The following is a 19,448-nucleotide window of genomic DNA, read 5'->3' on the forward strand; positions in this document are numbered from 1 at the left end:
ACGCCATTGCCTTGGTAATACACAAGCGTGACTAGTCAAATGTGTGCAATTTCCAGCGACTTTAAGAAACCGACTGTTCTAACAGTCAGGGAACATTTTTCTCTTGTTAGCATAATTGGGCCCCAAAGTGAATTTGCCCTTAGCTTGTTTAGAGATTGTAGTGTTTCATCTCCTCTGTGATCCTTCCTGCTGGCGCTGGAAGCAGAGACAGAGCTCTCCACTCCACACAAAGACTTTAAGACAACGCCGGTAGTATTTGTTAACCATCTCCATAATTCTGAATACAGAAGGCAGCTAGCTAAAGACCAAACATGTCTATAATTATTACAGAGGTTAGGAGACGATCTTCATCTTCATTAGGGAGGGAGCTCAGACAGCATCTGTGTAGCCTACAGGGCTCGCTCTCTCCATCTCTCCCCCTCACCCAAGACGCATTTCCCTCTTCTATTCACATCAACCCTTTAGATAACGAGAGAGCATCGCATCCCGAGTAACCCACATCAGCTCTGACACATGAGAAATGGCGACATTACCCACGCTGGCCCAGCCTGCATAAGGACCACCTGATTAGTTCAGGTACTTGCGTCTCCCTAATTTTCATATTAATCATCAGTCCATCTCATAGCTTCTCAAACCGCAGCACTTCATGAGTTTAACATGTGACTAAGATTCAGAGGCCCTTGAATGCCTGCTGAAAATAATTACCGTTAAAAAGATAAACTCTGCAGCTTTGGTTTTATCAGCCCCTGATGCTGAAAGGTGTCACACTCACAGACAGTCTAATGCCGTCTAATGCCTGTTGCCTTAAGCACATGTGTTAAACTGACCTTCACGAAGCACCATGAAAAAGGCATTAAAATCAAAAACTTATGGAAAAACATAAGCATAGCATAATATTTCAGGGGGAAAAAAGATGACTAATATTGATGAAAACTATTTCCCCCCTGTTGGAGATAGTGTATATTGTCACATAAAGGGCTGAAACTAGATCAATTAGCTGTCTGCGAGAGCATGAGTGCTTGGTTTAAATGTTAAGTAGCGTATTAAAATGACAGTTAAATGGTTCATAGACAGTTATCTCCGAGCTGAGTTTAATCCTTTGGAAAAAAATCATATGTCAATTAAACGGAGAATGAATAATGACAGTTAGCTTTGAGGTGCCACTGATGCATGTGAACTATTCAGATTTAGAAAAGGAAGCATGGAATATCATTGCTTGGTTTGAAGCATCTGCAATAAAAAAAAAAATGTTGATTGCCATTTAAAAGAAGGTTTAAGGGGACAGACAAATATGCTTTGAAATTGCAAGTCATGAACTGAGCACCATCGTTGATGTTTTTTGATCTAGAGGTGACTACATTTCATTTTTGTTCTCCATTACCTAGATACCTATGGCAGAACCAACACACGTGAACACAGGTGATCATTATTGGAAGGGGATATTAAATCCTCATCTCTGCTGTTATCTGGGTAAACATCTAATTCCAGGCTTCTTGTTTCATCAAGCCTTTCGCTACATTTTCCCCATGGTGGTGAGGATGTGGCGGGTGTGAGAGGAGCTACCCTAATAGCATGGCATCGTAGGGCTCCTGTACCAAACACCTTCTCACTACCCATTAAACCGTGAGACTAACGCAATGTTAAATGGTTCATTTGCTGACTGGCTGCAATGCACAGGAGAGAGCACATTCATTGGCCGTGTGTAACCCCTTTAATGCTCACAGCAACAAGACTGTTTTAAAAACAAACACCAAGTGCTTTCACAAGCCATTTCTGAAGTGAATAAATCCCTCATAGTAACCGATGATAGCCCAAAACATAATTCATACTCTGACGTTCGACCTGACTGGTACATGTTCAATCAGCATTACATATTTTGAGGTGTAAGAAAATGTATATTATTCCAAACCCCAAACATGTAGGCTTAAGTGGGGTTGTATCTTTCTTTCTTTGGTGTGATTGGAAAATGTGCTGCCTGTTTAAAACAATATTGTGATGACGGTGACCTGTCTGCAGTTTGAAGCAACTGTGGCAGTTTTGAATGTTAATTATAAAAATGACATAATAAAGCAGCAACTATTTTCACATCTGCGTTGAAGGGGATAAAGGACTAATTACATTAAATAATTGGTTAATAGACCGGACCATTTGTCCAATTTTCATAATCGCTAACAGACAGGGAAAAACGATTATTTGAAACGCATTCAGGGGTATTCGGGGGATAATTATGTTTGTATCAAGATTTGCTTGTGTGCACTTCAAATGGAAAATAAAATAGTAGAACATTAAGTGTGATGGGGGGGGTAGAGACATATAGGTTATATGACATTACCTCATTGGCCAGCTCCAAAAGGACAGGGACAGAGGGACGTGCCTTGGCTTCGTTCAGGTACCTTCATTATAACAAAGAGACAACAGACAGTGGTGTAAAGAAAAGCAACCCCCAAAGGCAGACAGAAGGGGAGAGGTGCCGAGACCAGGCCAGCCAAAACATGTCAATGTCCCTGATGACTCCGGCCTCGGTGGCATTCGCCAGGCTTGCTGTGGTTAAAACGGCAGTGCTTAGAAGACTCAAACTAGTCAACTCCCCTCTCTTTGCCCGCCCAAAACTGCTTTTCCCCCTCGCTAACTGAAACCACCAAAGCTCCCTCAGATCTTTCCCAGATCATCTCTGAGGTTTGTTGTTATATAAGTGGATTAGAAGTGCATTATCCAGGCCTCGTTTCCAACAGAACAATGGCTTAATAAGCTAGAAAAAAAGCTGATTGTGATATGCGAAGACGCTTTCTCAGACTTCCCCCTTTAGCCTGTACAAAAAAAAAACAACCGTATTTATTAGTTTAACAGTTAACAGAATTAGGGATAATCAGCCCATCATAAGCCTGTATAAGCCAAATGTCCAACTGCTGTTCTCTCTTTTCAGCAGGTGCATGTGGAGGTCTGGAATGAATCCTAAAAGGTGGTGATTTGTTTGGAGGAGATTATATCTGTCATGGAGGCCCACCTACTCTCAGCCCTGTCCACTTCCTATCATGCAACGTGAATGATTCCCTTCCTGGGCGGGGGGGCGTACCTTTGGTAGTAGCTTTCAATGCTATCTGGAGCTTGATGCCTTGACATGGTTCTTTTGGTCCTTTTCTGGAACAAAGGGTACATAAAGTGTTACTAAAACGAAACGCATTTAATTTGAACACAAAATACAACATATTATAATGGTGCAATTATTAATAGCAAAATATGAATAAATACACTTGCTAGACATTATACACATGCTACAGATGATATCCATATGGTAAACTTGCTAGCCATGCAATGCAGTACAAAGACCAAAACAAACAAAGCTTTTCTTTCCCCTGAATCACTCCGCCTTGGGGGCTCTATGGTATCGTGTATGAACAGGCTGTGAGAGAGGGGTCATAGTAATTGAATCTCAATAAGTTTGCCCAGGGTCTCACAGCGAGCCAAGGCAACCTTGTTCAACCCCCTACTCAAAACCCCGTATTCATTTCCCGCCTCGATAAAACAGCGACCTATTCCGCCGCCTGCCACCCCAGCGCAACACATTTCCATCATGCAATTCAATTTGAACCCATCTTAACCAGAGGGATAGGAGAGAAAGAGCATTGCTTAAAAGACGACTTATTTAAAAACTACTACACAAAAAAAAATGTAATTCCGTGGAGACGTGCGGCGTGACTGACACCTGTCAGGGGGATGATAAATGACTCCATTTTCTGCCTGTGCTGCCTTCTGCCACTCGCGGCAGCGGTCATTTATCATCATCCGCTGTCAGACGTGGAAAGCGGCAGTGACAGTGCGAGTCAGCAAACATTTAGCACACGCAGCCGCACTGCACGGGGAAATGATTATTGTCAGAATAATAATGGTTTAGCATAATTTATTACAGGTCCACCAAATAAGCAGCGGCTAGATGTTATTAGACAGATGGATGGGAAGGCTTGGCAGACATCCACATAGACTCATGCAAGCAGGTCCCTCCACGTGAAAGAGAGGGGGGGGGGGGGGCATCCTCCAAACCAATCAGAGAGCTGGCAGTTCAATTACAAAGAAATAAAAGGACATTCATCATTCAATTAGGCACCTGTCAGGGATCACAAAGGAAGAAAAATTCTAACCTGGTACTCCAGGGAGAAGATGCTCAGAAGAGTGGACTGCGAGTGACTGGAACAAATAAAAGAAGGACAAAGTTAATTACCAGAGTGCATTGCACAGAGACAAAGGGAGAGCGAGAACAGTTTCAAAGCCAGGGCCGGCTCGGCTGCCCTGTAATCTAAAAGAACATGAAAACAAGTGTGGCAAAGTTGTTCCAGATGAACACCTCGGACAAAGGATTCCTGCCGCGATGGTCCGGCAGCAGGGGGGGAGTGGAGAAGGGGGAGGTTGGTGTGAGTGCTATGAGAATAGAGAAAATATAGTCGAGCTGGAGATTTCTTTCTTCTCTTGCTCACACCAAAAAGCCCCCCCCCCCCCCCCCCCCAAACACAGTAGAACAGAACATCGTCAATTCATTGTCGTTATTTTGAGTGCATCCTGGTGTAGAAAACCACAGAGACGATATCGTTACCTTGTACCCGGGCTAAAAGGCACAAACATGAGGGAGAAACAAAGCAAATCCATGTAAATAATTGATGGGGTTCATTTCCGTTAGCAGTACAGGGAACACAGTGCTCAGTGGCAATATTGAAACACATTTTGTTTAGCGATGAGTGAGCCTTCTTTCTAGGAGTGTGTGTGTGGGGGGGGGGGGGTTGCCTCACTATCAGTGCTGGCCTATGGGACGCTCAGGAACATTTCCAGTGCATCTGATGGGCTTTGAAAATATTAACTTTCACGGCAGGAAGCTGAGACTCCCAGGAGTCGGTCAATTCCACTGGTTGCCATAAGCTACATTCATCTCCAGCTCTAGTCAATGTTAAACACCTGGCAGTGAGGGGAAACAGGCAGCTCCGTCAGGGATTCTCACCCCCCGCCCACCTAAATCTCCCTCCTTTCAATCAAAAATATTTAAAGCAGTGACAGATTTTCTCTCTCTAATTGGACAGTACAAACATTCGCCCACACGTCAACAGATCGTGCACGTATAGTACAAACTAAACCACACACACACACACACAAACACACAGAGAACGATGGTCTCCTGTGGTTTTGTGTCTCCATATACCACTCTCAGTACATTTGATTGTTAAATTTAATAGACTTTTCTTTACAAGTCACCTGAGAGTGGTATGTAAATACTGACTAGAAGCCCTAGCTCCCTATAAGTATTGAAATATTGAGTCCATATCGGCCATCACTGCAAACCATGAAATGACCATGTGACATGTAAACAAAGCCAGAGGAATCTGAGGCATTGATTTGTCTAGATCTTAATAAAAAAGGACTCCAGCACTGGAATAGTTTAGTAGTTTATAATGACTATAGGCCTAAACCCCGCAAAAACCTCAATGTTAACTTCTCCAGATGTCAGTGGTAAACAGTTTTACTGCTGTGACTGTGGAAGGACGAGGAGTAATGCTCAACAATGCAAGTCTCCCCATCATGTGGACAACCATCAAAACCACAAACTACTACTTTTCAAAAAGTTAAGACAAGAAAAAAAGTTACATATGAAAAAATTAAAAAGGGTCTCAGAGAACAAAAACATGGAGGTTGCCCTTAATTTACAACGATATGTAGGGACCATGGCAATTAAATGACCCATTAAAAACAGTCAACATGTGGACACTTAGGGGAGAAAAACATTTATATTTATATATAAAATATTCGCCACTTCAACCTTGCACCTGAGCATTTCAACAACATTACAGCACTATTCTCTGAGTGGGACCTCCTTCCCTCTGCTGAAACAGACATCTGTTAGGTTTTAAATGGATTACTCTGTATAATGAGCGTGATTACTCCCTAATTGCTAAATCTTTACCCTGTTAAGTTTAAAAGGGACACAAACTGCTTTTAATATCTGTGAAAACATATCGGTTTCAAACGGCACGGTTGCCATTTTTTTGGAAACAGGGTTATGTTTTTCTTTTTCGCTTCTGTCTGCGATGCTTTTCTCCCACCTGGAAATCCAGTGAAAACACTGAATCGAAAGAATGAAAACATCTTGTTCCAACTTCCAAGTTTACAAAAGATAGACACGGAGAGGCAAATTACGAGACAAGAGGGGTGGAAGGGCAGGGCTCTCGATAACTGGACACAAACCAAGGCTTGTCCTAAGTTTATAGAATCTGCCACGGTGTTACAATGAGGCAATATTCTAGGTTGCCTTTCCACGTGAATAATAAAGTTATTGCAGGCTTTACATTAATGTTCAGGCCTATTCAACCTGTGCTGTCCTGGTGAACTACGCTCAATTCATGGGAAAGAAATGGAGCCACGCGCAGAGCCTTACAATAGTGGTCGGATCTCCCAGCCTGCTCAACAGTAGCATCACATTTACCCACACTCACCGCTCTCTCTGCTTCAGAAGAGGATTTTTGACCCTTCGGTGGCAGCGATAACACACACACACATCACACTGATGTAAAAACAGAGGCATTTCATGACAAAGGAGGAGCTCAACTCAACCAGATTCTATTACCTTGTCGTTAGCTATGACTCCTAAATGTGTGAACCCATTCAATGTATCCTAACAAGAAGGACCCTATTGCAGAGAAGGGGTGTCTGACGACAGGGGATAACAGTAACAAGGCACATTGGTGTATTATACTACCTCATTTTACGCATCAGTATGTATCTAGTAAACAAAGCAACAAAAGCCAACAAACAGGATAAGGTAAATAAGAGGAGGAGGGCGCGAGCAGCTTCATTACCGCCACCATCTTTCTTTCCCATGGAAAGCTGGGGTCAATAACAATGTCCAGTGCCGAGGATAACCTACAAAACCCGACCCCTGATTACATCTGTAAATACGCAGCCTGATGAAGCCGTGTTACTTCCCTTGCAAAGTAAATAGAGATTGAAGCGGACTCGCCATTGCCTCTTCTCAGTTGACCATGTCATGATGAACCTCAGCAGGGAATACAGCGACGGTTTTGACAGCACCAACACAGTCTGCCTAACAGATACTATGGACTGGGATATCACCCTGATGCTGATGATATGTCAATCTGAAGAGGTAACGATTGCATTGTGTGAGGTGAGGGAGGCAGTGACCCAGACACTGACCCAGACACTGACCCACTGGGAGTCAACATTTGGTCAGACTAGCTGCAGCTATATTATGACTGTAGTGTTGTTCAGCCAATAGGAGAAGACTCATTAAATAGATCACGCATAGTGTATATATTAAGGCGTGGCTGTAATTGGATGAGTTATATGGTATAGTTGGCCTAGTCAGAACCATCTAAATCATCAGCAGCAACTTGAGTGTCGAAGAAAAACATTTAATTAAGAAGTTGCAAGGGTCAAAAACATAATTGGACACTGACCTCTCCGGAAAAATAGGAAAACAGAATCCATCCCAGCGGCCTTGAGTTGTGAACATAGAAAGACAGAAGGTTAGGAAACAGAAGAGTGGTTAGGGAATCATTGTCTCTCTGTGTAATTACCCTTCCCCAGCCCTTCCCCAGCCCCACAACCCTAGACAGCCACATTAATATGCACAGAGCCCAAAATAGTAGGGCTCCGGATTTGATTAAAACAATTAGGATGTTCACTTTGTTACAACGCTGCTAGGACTGTCTGTTCACGTCTAGAATTCACTATGGGATATATATTACTCATCCCCATGTGTTGAACACTTAAGGCCTATACGTTGTAGGACACTGAAGAGTATATTAGATTGTAAATAACAAAAAAAATGGTGTCTGCGTATGCTGGTTGGGATATGTTGTCAATGCATCAGGGTCCCCCAACACCCTCGAGGATGAAACTAATCTGGGATTCCTTTTTTACTCCATTGTTTTTCTCTAGTATGACATCACATACAGTTCTCAAAAAAAATGCACCATCATAATACAACCATTGAAGAGGCAAACTGCTTTTAATCAAAAACAATAAAAAACGTTTAGCAAAAAAACCAACGGTGAAGAGATTACCCCCAGATTGCCTCGCTAGCTAATTAATTGAGGGCATATACTACAAGCTATCAATTATTTTCAGAATCTTCCTATTTACAAATAATTAATTATAAACGATAGCAGTCATTCCCCTAATGAAAGCCACCTGGCTAATGGCGTGGGTATCATATGCTGTGACAGTACTTAGCATTTGGAGCATCTAGCCTATATGTAGAGCGCGGTGCGTGTCGTGACTCTTCAGGGCATGAAGCTCACCGAGGCAGGGCACATTTTTTACTAATGACTCCAAGGACATTGAGGGGGGGGGGGGGGGTGATAATGAAAAGGAAAGTCTGTATGAGTGTCAGAGTTTCAATGGTTGACAGTATATCCAGGTCTGATTAAGCTACTGTAGCTTCATGGTGTTGATATTATGACCTTTACTCAGTGACATGGTCGACAGTGGAATGGCTAGGGACAATTAAAGATGCATTATCCGATACATGGATACTATATTTTGTTATGATCTCTGTGAAATGATCTCACATTTCAAACACATTCTCTTCCCCTTAAATGAAACATTGTGTAGTGAAAGAAATATAGCTGGGTGTGCTTTTTGTTAAATACTCTGCATATGCAAATCCCTCTAATTACACATGCTGATAAGAGAGGCCAACATCTGTTTCTCACCAAAGTCTACCATCATCAGCAAGACGGAATCAAGAGGAAAAAACTGTGATACATTTCCACAAACCACATAAACAAACAGGCATCTCAGAGTCATGGCGTTCCAAACAAATACTTGTTTATGAACAAAAATGTTTACCATTAAACTTGTTTTCCTTCATTACAATTGCCTATCTAGAATAGAAAATGTTCATGTCAAAAATCATGACACCAAATTTAGCAAAATGTCATCTTGATGTTAACAGAAATGTTTTCATTTTCTTGTATGTTACCACATACAAACATAATAAATCACCACTGTGGTTACATTATGACAAATGCTCCTTAAAAGAAATGAAGAGATGTGATGAACACCAACCAGACGCATATTGAAAACCAACCTAGAGACAAGTCAAATATTTCATTGACAGGAGAACAATCCAATTCTACACTGTGGCTTCAGAGTGAATGGAACCCCCAGGAATGAACCACAACTCCCATCAGCACCAGGGAGCATCAATACTACAGACAGGATGGGAACTCTCCTTCTCACTCAGAGGAAGCCATAGCCCACTGGAGCTCCCTGTGGGGGAGTTTCACTGTGTGGACAGAGCCAGAGGCTGATTTAACAGAAGCTCACAAACATGGTGTCTCGCTAGAGCTGTGGTGAGTGTCCAGGATCTCAGGGCTTTCATGTAAGTGTGGTTAAAATAGTGTGGCCCATAACACCATCACAGACCTAATTATGATTTGTCATGAAAGGTAGTGGCCTCTCCATATGCGATTCGTGACAAACTAAGTTCTAGCTATTAAAAAGGCACGTTACTATTGTTATTGCGCAATTATTGTCATCATGGCAGTCTCTGCAAACTCTTGTGGAAAATTGAAAATGAGGCCTTGGTTATCCATCATGAAGCAAGTCTGGTCTGGCAAGAAAACACATTACGCTGACCAACTGCCTGCGTACTCTCTCAAGCACAACTACACCACTTGTACCATTCTGGGCAATTTGTTCCATTCTTCTTTTTGCAATTGATCCCAGTATGCAAACAGATCCCGGGGCTACAGTCTCCAGCATAGCTGCGTGTATGTGTGTGTGTGTGTGTGTGTGTGTGTGTGTGTGAGAGAAAGGAACATTTTTATTGGAGATGTTTGTCAGTCTGCTATGGAAAACTGTGAATGTTGTCCACTTTCATGATGTTTACGTCAAAAAAAGTTACTCATACATGCACTAAATTACAGAAAATGAAGTAACCTCCTGCCATCATTGACAACACTGTCTGGCGATTGGCAGCAGTTTATTGGAGTCCTTTTTAGCCCAATGAGCCAATGCATTACAATTTGGGAAGCTTCCCGAGACCAGAGCAACACATCCCAATGAGGAAGCATATTACTCCTCCGCTTCCTAATCAACTAATTGATCACATCTATTATTCATGAGTTCCTCAACCTGACATCAAACTGTAAACTCAGCATAGTCTCACTCCTCCTCCTCTCTCTCTCTCTCTCTATCCCTTCTCTTCCTCCAAACTCAGCAGTCTCACTATTTTCTCCTCTCTTCATCTCTCTCGCCTCCCTCCATTCTTCCTGACCACATAAACCTGTCCAGTTCTGTGATTAGTCTTCCCGGCCAGCGGCCGTATCCCAGCCTGCACCAGACAGCACTCCTATTGGCTGGGGGGGGTTTCACCCACAAGACCCAGCTGCCAGCTTGTGTTTTGGTCTGAGCCGAGAGCCAGAGGAGCGTGGTGTGGTCATCTAGACCAGGGGAAGCGGAGGCTGCTGAAGCGCTAGGTGGGCTGCTAGGCGGGCTGCTAGGCGGGCTGCTAGGCTAGACCTCACTACTAGCCCATCTGGCAGCCTCAGAGACAGACCAAGCCCTGGCTAATGTCATCACCACATCCAGGTTGAGACAGCCCCAGTTAAAATGGCCATGCTAGGACACATTCTTAGGATAGAATGAAAAGAAACAAACTATATAACGGAACAATGAAATCTAGCCAAAATATACAATATTTTACAGTAAAAAAATGTAAGGTTATTATGGTTTTTTTAACCTTTATTTAACTAGGCAAGTCAGTTAAGAACAAATTCTTATTTTCAATGACGGACTATTATGTGATTTTACACTGAGCAAAAATATAAAAACGCAAGACGTAAAGTGTTGGTCCCATGTTTCATTAGCTGAAATAAAAGACCACCGAAATTTTCCATACGCACAAAAAGCTTATTTCTCTCAAATTTTGTGCACAAATGTGTCTGTTAGTGAGCATTTCTCCTTTGCCAAGATAATCCATGCACCTGACAGGTGTGGCAAATCAAAAAGCTGATTAAACAGCATGATCATTACACAGGTGCAACTTGTGCTGGGGACAATAAAGGGCCACTAAAATGTACAGTTTTGTCACACAACACAATGCCACAAATATCTCAAGTTTTGAGGTAGTATGCAATTGGCCTGTTGACTGCAGGAAGGCCACCAGAGCTGTTGTCAAAGAATTGAAGGTTCATTTCTCTACCATATAAGGTGCCTCCAACGTCATTTTATAGAATTTGGCAGTACCTCCAACCGGCATCACAACCACATGTAACCACGCCAGCCCAGGACCTCCACATACGGCTTCTTCCCCTGCGGGATCATCTGAGACCAGCCTCCCAGACAACTGATGAAACTGAGTAATATTTTTAATAATGCCCTTTTGTGGGGAAAAACTCATTCTGATTGGCTGGGCCTGGCTCCAAAGTGGGTGGGCCTATGCCCTCCCAGGGCCACCCATAGCTGTGCCCCTGCCCAGTCATGTGAAATCAATAGATCAGGGCATAATGCATTTATTTCAATTGACTGATTTCCTTCTATGAACTGTAACTCAGTAAAATCGTTGCATGTTGCGTTTATATTTCTGTTCGGTATACATTCACCCAAGTGTTAGAGTTTTCAGAGCTATTTAGCAAGGAATGTTTTCATTGTGTGTTGCCATGTGTGAACAATCCTCTTTCCAAGATATGCAGTAGTTTAATTAGCTAGCCTAGTCTCAAGAGTCTCAAAGTTTGAAGAAAAATCTCCCACAGAGCTCTCAACAATGTCTTCAATAAACAGTATAAAGACATAGTATTTATTTTGCAAAAGATGTGCCAACTGAAAATAGGGCAGAACACAGAAACTAGAAAAAAAGAGGACAGCGTTTGTCAACAATTTGACCAAAATCAACACGGTTTTCTATCCTCTTTGTGTAAAGCTGAGCATGTTAAACAGAGCGAGCGCAGAAGTTAATGAATAATACCACATCCTTTATTAACTGGCATGTAATAGAGAAACTATAGACCTAATAAATAATCAATGAGCAAAGTCCTCCCCGGCCTGAATATTACCATCAAAAACAAAGTGACTCTTGCCAAGAAATCACCATATCAATGACACATGCCACAACAACGCTGGCCTCTGATTCCTCCCCAGATCACGCTAGATAAACCCCAAATAACAGAGAAATTAACAAATGCTTGACATTTGCTCAACATCCATTATTCTGACACGTTTTCAGAATTTCAAAAGGCTGAACGCATGTTTAATCAACATTCATATTCCCCCAGCGAGCCCCCGGCACCATATTGCAGCCCGCCTCACTGCTGATGAAAACGGCACATTAGGGCCCGATTCGAAAACGTTCAGGGACTCCACACTAGGGAACTGCTGTGTGTGTGTGTGTGTGTTTGCTAGTCCAATTCTTTTCCCCCACCCTTCTCTCTAACTCAGAAGAGGCATATGCAGAATAAGCTGAAAGGTGTTTTAAAGAGGGGAGTAACATTAAATCCAAATTCATTCATAAAGTAGTGCAGAAGGCCAGAAAAGTCTCTCTCGACAAAGAGAGCGGAGGGACTGTGGTCCCCTCTGGACCGGGGGAAGCCAGGCGAGGCCTCAGAGCAGCAGCCCATCATTTCCAATTCTAATACGTGGTCGAAAGAAAGGCCTGATGGGACTGTTGTCACATTGGCTGTGTTGAGCAATTTCCCGCCCCCACGCTGCTGCTACACTGCCTCCCTGGTTCTCATTGTAGCCGGGGCCCAGGCAGCCAGACACTAGGCAGGAACAGGGACAGCCCCGGCCGGGCAGGGGGGGGGGGGGGGGACTATTTGCATGTCCCTCCATTGTGAGCGGGGGTAAGAAGTGACAGCACCGTGTCCAATTCTTTTCCCCTCAGAACAGCCCGGGCTCGGTAGGAGAGGCCAGGCTGACAGATGACTCCCAACATCTGTGTTATGCAGGCGACACAGCCGAGGGACCACGGCCGGCACATCCCTCCATTTCTCCATATTTTCTCCCTCCCCCTTTTCTCCATCTATCCCATCAGAAAGACTGACAGACGCCCCGTGGAAATGACCTTGAAATGGCCTATCACAATCATTATCGTTTGGGATTTTGATCCTCTTCCCATTGACTCTCCTATCAAAAGCAGTGAATGCTAAATGCTATTGTGAAATATAACATCCAATTCATTTTTATTTATTTATTTATTTTCCACCTTTATTTAACCAGGTAGGGCAAGTTGAGAACAAGTTCTCATTTACAATTGCGACCTGGCCAAGATAAAGCAAAGCAGTTCGACACATACAACAACAGAGTTACACATGGAGTAAAACAAACATACAGTCAATAATACAGTATAAACAAGTCTATATACGATGTGAGCAAATGAGGTGAGATAAGGGAGGTAAAGGCAAAAAAAGGCCATGGTGGCAAAGTAAATACAATATAGCAAGTAAAACACTGGAATGGTAGATTTGCAGTGAAAGAATAAAAATAATAAGAAATAAGAATAATATAAGAATAAGAAATAAAAATAATGGGGTGCAAATGAGCAATAAATAAATAAATACAGTAGGGAAAGAGGTAGTTGTTTGGGCTATATTATAGGTGGGCTATGTACAGGTGCAGTAATCTGTGAGCTGCTCTGACAGTTGGTGCTTAAAGCTAGTGAGGGAGATAAGAGTTTCCAGTTTCAGAGATTTTTGTAGTTCGTTCCAGTCATTGGCAGCAGAGAACTGGAAGGAGAGGCGGCCAAAGAAAGAATTGGTTTTGGGGGTGACCAGAGAGATATACCTGCTGTGCTGTATTACAACTCAAATTCAGGGCAAACAATGTGCATATTCTGCATTTATTTTTCTGCCATAGGCCTACATCACCAGTTCCACATTAAGAGTAAAGAACAGGCCTATAAGAATTCAGTCAACAGTTCCTGCATCTAGCTTGTCATCCATCTGCAGTGAGACAGTTGTTATTAACATGACAGTCATGAAAGCACTGACTAGAAAGTGGCCAGGTCATTATACTACTTCTATCTCCATAGTGACCAGAATCGTGCAGTATTGTGATACCGGTTTGACAGTGATACCTCTCCCTGCCTGCCTGTCCCCTCTCCCTGGCACACCCCCATGTGGGTCGGTCCACTCCTCCTTTACCCCCCTGCCCACAGTCAGGCTGGCCAGTATTTACACAGTGGCAGGGCTCCCACACAGTCAGAAGGGAGGGGGGGGATTGCCTGCCTGCCTGCCGTGCCTGAGCGCATGCTAAGAGATGATGGATGGCCTAGTCGATATGTTATGTCTTAAGAGCCTGATTTCCTGCCAGTCCAATCACTAACCCTCCAGAGCCCGGCTCAGCTGATTGGACAAGCAGAATAATTTTGCAGGCTGTGAAAACACTGCTGCCGTGCCTGTCTGTCAGGCCCGATGACAAGACTCAGGGTTTTTAAAGAGCAGGGGCCTCTCCGAGAAAGAAATAATAACAATAACGGCTAAGACTAAACAAAAGAGTCGGCACCACTGAGAGGAGCGCTATACAGTTATCACCCCCGAAAAACACTTCTTGCTGGAAGGATAGTGGTAGTTAGAGGTTTTGGTTGAGAAACAGAAACACTGTGGGGTAAAAGATCACATTCAGAACCTAAATAAACATTACAATGATCTATACTAATATGGAAAAAAAGGTGGTACATATGTAGCTGAAATGCACTTTTCACATAACATATTCTGTAAAATGCTGACACTAAGAACAAAGGCCTGCCCAAAGTAGGCTGTGTCCCCCTTGGGGACCCCAGTGCCTTCTTCTATCGGTGATTAGGGCACAATGCTAGTAGGAAGCTCCAAATCCATTCGACTTTGTAAGTGACCTCGGCAGGATCTAGCGGTGTCCTGGTGGCCTTGGGGGATTACACGTGTTACATTCAATAAAGAGTGGCCCCTCAGTGTCATGGAGAAACGCAACACAGCCATTAACCCCCGCTTATATTTCTGAACATCCAGCCAGCTACATAGTGGACCAGAGGAGAGGCTGGCTCACTGATGTAATGAAATTCAATGCAGAAACATTGAAAAGTACTGTCTATGGATTATTTCTTAATGAGGCTGAATTTAGTAGGACATTATGGACAAAGTATATTGAAATAAATGCACACATTTTTGCCCTTAATATAAACACCTACATAATTGAAGATGTATCTATTGCTAATTAATTACAACAACCAGTGTAATAAATATTCATTTAAACTTACTGATACGTAACACAATGAATGCATGAAAATGTGCAGTTTTCATTGTATTGATATTTTCTTTAATAAAATATTGGCTATTGACCTTGACTGGACAGACAGTACTGGTGTGGGAGTCAACAGCATGCTATGTTGCAGAGGCAGAACCTCTACTGTAAGTTAAAGGCCCAGTGCAGTCAAAAACGTAATTCCCTATGTTTTCTATATATTGCCACACTATGAAGTTGGAATAATACTGTGAAATTGTCTAAATGATTCCCTTTCAGTGTAAAAGCTGTTTGAAAAGACAGCCTGAAATTTCAGCCTGTTTTGGTGGGAGGAGTTTTGGCATGCCTGGTGACAGCACCAGGTGTTAAATTAGTTAATAGACCAATAAAACCATTTTTTTTTAAAGAGATTTACAAACCTCTCTGCCAATAACAGCTAGTTCAGGTTTCCCCTTCCTACTCAGACAGGGCTCCAGACTAACATTTCAGTTCGTGGCACCAGCCCATGATTTGGTCGCACAATTTTTGTTTCTCTCGCTGCGTCACGCAACATAAAAATGTAGTATTGTCATTTAATAATAATATAATAGACTACTGAGATGGTATTCAACAAATAAGTTGTTTTATCTTTTGATATTGTGATTTCAAATATTTTTATGTGCAACCTAATACAGTGATTTCATGCATTTTCAGTTGACAATCAGCCTGTTTCATTTTTGTAATTTTTTTTTATGTCTCCAGAATGTCCGATTTAGTTCAATAGAGATGAATTTGCCAACATCTTTATGTGCACTAATATCATAGGCTAATTTATTAGGGGCTAATTAACCACCCAAGTGAAAAATCAAAACCCATTAACTAGATTACTAACTCTAAATATAAGAATGAACGTAATGTCATAAATTTTCATACATTTCTAAAATTCTATTTTTGCTTTGTCATTATGGAGTATTGTGTGGATTTTTTTTACCAGCCTAAATATTTAGACCAAAAATCCAGGTGGGCATGCTTTGTAATGTTTCTAAAACCATAATTGTATTACTACACTGAACAAAAATATAAACGCAACATGCATCAATTAATGAGTTACAGTTCATATAAGGAAATCAGTGAATTGAAATAAATTCATTGGGGCTAATCTATGGATTTCACAGGACTGGAAATATAGATATGCATCTGTTGGTCACAGATACCTTTTTAAAAAGGTAGGGGCATGAATCAGAAAACCAGTTAGTATCTAGTGTGACCACCATTTGCCTCATGCAGCGTGACACATCTCCTTCACATAGAGTTGATCAGGCTGTTGATTGTGGCCTGTAGAATGTTGTCCCACTCCTCTTCAATGGCTGTGTGAAGTTTCTGGATATTGGTGGGAACTGGAACATGCTGTCGTACACGTTGATCCAGATCCAAAGGTATGTTACCTTTGGTATAGTATGTATTAACTGTCGGATGTCCAGCATCCATTTCGTATGATATGCTAATTACAATTTGTTTTAATGTTATGAATTTCCAAAACGTATGATATGTTACAAATTCCAATGTATTGTGGGTAATGTTAGCTAGGTGGCTAACGTTAGCTACCACTAGTTAAGGTTAGGGTGCAGGCCTGGGCAACTCCAGTACTCAGGGGCCTGATAGGTGTCCCACTTCTCTCCAGCCCCAACTAACACACCCCCCCCAGCCCCAACTAACACACCCCCCCCAGCCCCAACTAACACACCCTCCCCGCCCCAACTAACACACCCCCCCCAGCCCCAACTAACACACCCCCCCCAGCCCCAACTAACACACCCCCCCCAGCCCCAACTAACACACCCCCCCCAGCCCCAACTAACACACCCCCCCAGCCCCAACTAACACACCCCCCCCAGCCCCAACTAACACACCCACCCCCCAGCCCCAACTAACACACCCCCCCCAGCCCCAACTAACACCCCCCCCCCCCAGCCCCAACTAACACCCCCCCCCCCCCAGCCCCAACACACACCCCCCCAGCCCCAACTAACACACCCCCCCCCAGCCCCAACACACCCCCCCCCAGCCCCAACTAACACACCCCCCCCCCAGCCCCAACACACCCCCCCCCAGCCCCAACTAACACACACCCCCCAGCCCCAACTAACACACACCCCCCAGCCCCAACTAACACACTCCCCCCAGCCCCAACTAACACACTCCCCCCAGCCCCAACTAACACACTCCCCCCAGCCCCAACTAACACACTCCCCCCAGCCCCAACTAACACACTCCCCCCAACCCCAACTAACACCCCCCAACTAACACACACCCCCAGCCCCAACTAACACACCCCCAGCCCCAACTAACACACCCCCAGCCCCAACTAACACACCCCCCAGCCCCAACTAACATGATGTGATTTGAACACACAACCTTTGGGGTGGCTAGACGTTCGCGTTATACGCTCACCCAACCACCCCCCTTTTGTCTTAAGTAACTTGTGTAAACATACCATATCATTAATTTGAGGTTCCTGTTTTACAATGTTACGTCCAGTCTAAGAGACCAGTCTGTAGCACTACCTAGCTTGCTTGCTAACACTCACATGAGGGCGAAGCTAGCATGGCTATCCGAATTATCGTGTTATGTGGAAATCCCGTTAGAATGTGCCGAAAAGCTCAACAGCTTCGAGCGACAAAATTATGCAGGGATAGGCTCATACAGTAGGACAACAAGCATCAAGGACATAGCAAAAGTTGATGACAATATTAATAGGGTAAACTAAATTGAAAGATGCATCACTTACTTTGGAAATCTTTGCCTCAGTATCGTCATACACTGACGCGTGGGTCTCAAATGTTCGGTGCATTTCACTATCTCCTTGTATTCAGCTCGAGACAGCTTCATTTTTAATAATCTGCGTGGCTAGACAAGACAACAATCAAAAACGTGCAAGTTATGATATCAGCTCGCAATTGCAAAATCAGCTGTGAAATTGCTTGCTAACTAACGTTAGTGTGTTAGCTGTTTAGCTACCAATGTTCAGCGTATCAAACTCTTTCAAATCGGGCACATAAACGACAGTAAATAGTCCGCTAGTTTAATAATAGCTACTGCATGCAATGCTAAGTCAATATAATCCAGCAAAATCAATGCTATTTTCCAGTAAAACAATGTTATTACAATAAATGCAAGGAGCACAATACACTTCCTGGTTTCTTACCGCGAGAAAGTTAAAACACACACGTCAGTATGAAAAGCTCTCCTATTGGTCTATATTGCAGGAGCTGAGTATACCGGCAAGGGATAGGCTCGCTACGTCTTTGCTTCAGTGATTCAATACCAACAGCAGCACTATCAAACCTAAACGACTTAACTTTCTTTGACAGATTTGGAAAATATCACCTGTAATATCATAGCAATACATTCGCATAGGTAGGAAATGCATACAGTGGGACAAATGATACTGCATCCAAAACCAATGCATGGTACTCTTTCATTATAATGAATGATATATACTAGTAGCCTAAACAATACATGGAACCCTACAGCAAAATAAAAAACACATTTTTGTATATTTTTTCTGATAGCCTAAAATAGCTGAATTGAAAGGGAAAGCATACTTTTTTTTTAACTATAGAAGAAAATGCATTCACTTGGAATGTTTTTCACAATGACAACCTGAATTATTTTTTTATATTTTTATGATTATCTGGAAATTAAACTATAGATTACAAAACTGCCTATTATAAACTGATGCCCTCTAAGTAGTAGAGTTGTACACCCCCTTCAAGCATAGCCATGTATCAACACCTTCCAAAACTCTGTAATCCTCTTTTTCTGCCAAAGGGTGATTTAAAGGGATTTGGAATTAAAGACAGGAGATCTGGATTTTTAGACATGAATACAAAGTGGATTCCTTTTAACTCCAAAACCTCAGCGACATCCCAAGCTGTCCCTCTCCACTGACTCCAGATCAGGTTCCATATGGAGTAGTTTAGAAAACGTTAGTCTTTAAAAGTAGTCTTTGGTTGGGGCACACTTTGGCTCTTATGAAGTCTGGAGGGAAAGTGTAACAAGTTAGAGTAGGTACTGTGGGGCAGGCAGGCATCATTTATTGATGTGTTATATCTTCTTTCATTTGAGCTCTTCATAGTTTATACTCCGAGTGTCCGTGACAGGAACACTTAGCTGGGATTGTGAATAATGATATACTAGACAACACTAAGAAGATTTGTTAAACAGGCTATTGAGCTTAGTGCAGAAGTGTG

The 19,448-nt window shown here is 42.8% G+C and overlaps 1 protein-coding gene across 3 annotated transcripts in view; it reads right to left on the bottom strand.

The window, feature by feature from the left end:
• The window catches only part of cdin1 (CDAN1 interacting nuclease 1), a 74,158-nt gene extending 55,664 nt beyond the window's left edge, over positions 1-18,494 (bottom strand). Inside the window, exons 1-5 of one of the 3 annotated variants that reach the window (XM_031828782.1) lie at positions 18,401-18,494; positions 17,984-18,102; positions 4,137-4,182; positions 3,074-3,138; positions 2,333-2,393 (exon numbers count right to left, since the gene is read on the bottom strand). In XM_031828782.1, the coding sequence (XP_031684642.1) occupies positions 2,333-2,393; positions 3,074-3,138; positions 4,137-4,182; positions 17,984-18,084 (273 nt within the window). In that variant the 5' untranslated portion in view covers positions 18,085-18,102; positions 18,401-18,494. The other 2 variants (XM_031828783.1, XM_031828784.1) reach the window with 2 other exon arrangements.
• Between the last annotated feature and the right edge of the window lie 954 nt (positions 18,495-19,448).

This window comes from Oncorhynchus kisutch, linkage group LG7, assembly GCF_002021735.2.
Source record: "Oncorhynchus kisutch isolate 150728-3 linkage group LG7, Okis_V2, whole genome shotgun sequence".
NCBI lineage: Eukaryota > Metazoa > Chordata > Actinopteri > Salmoniformes > Salmonidae > Oncorhynchus > Oncorhynchus kisutch.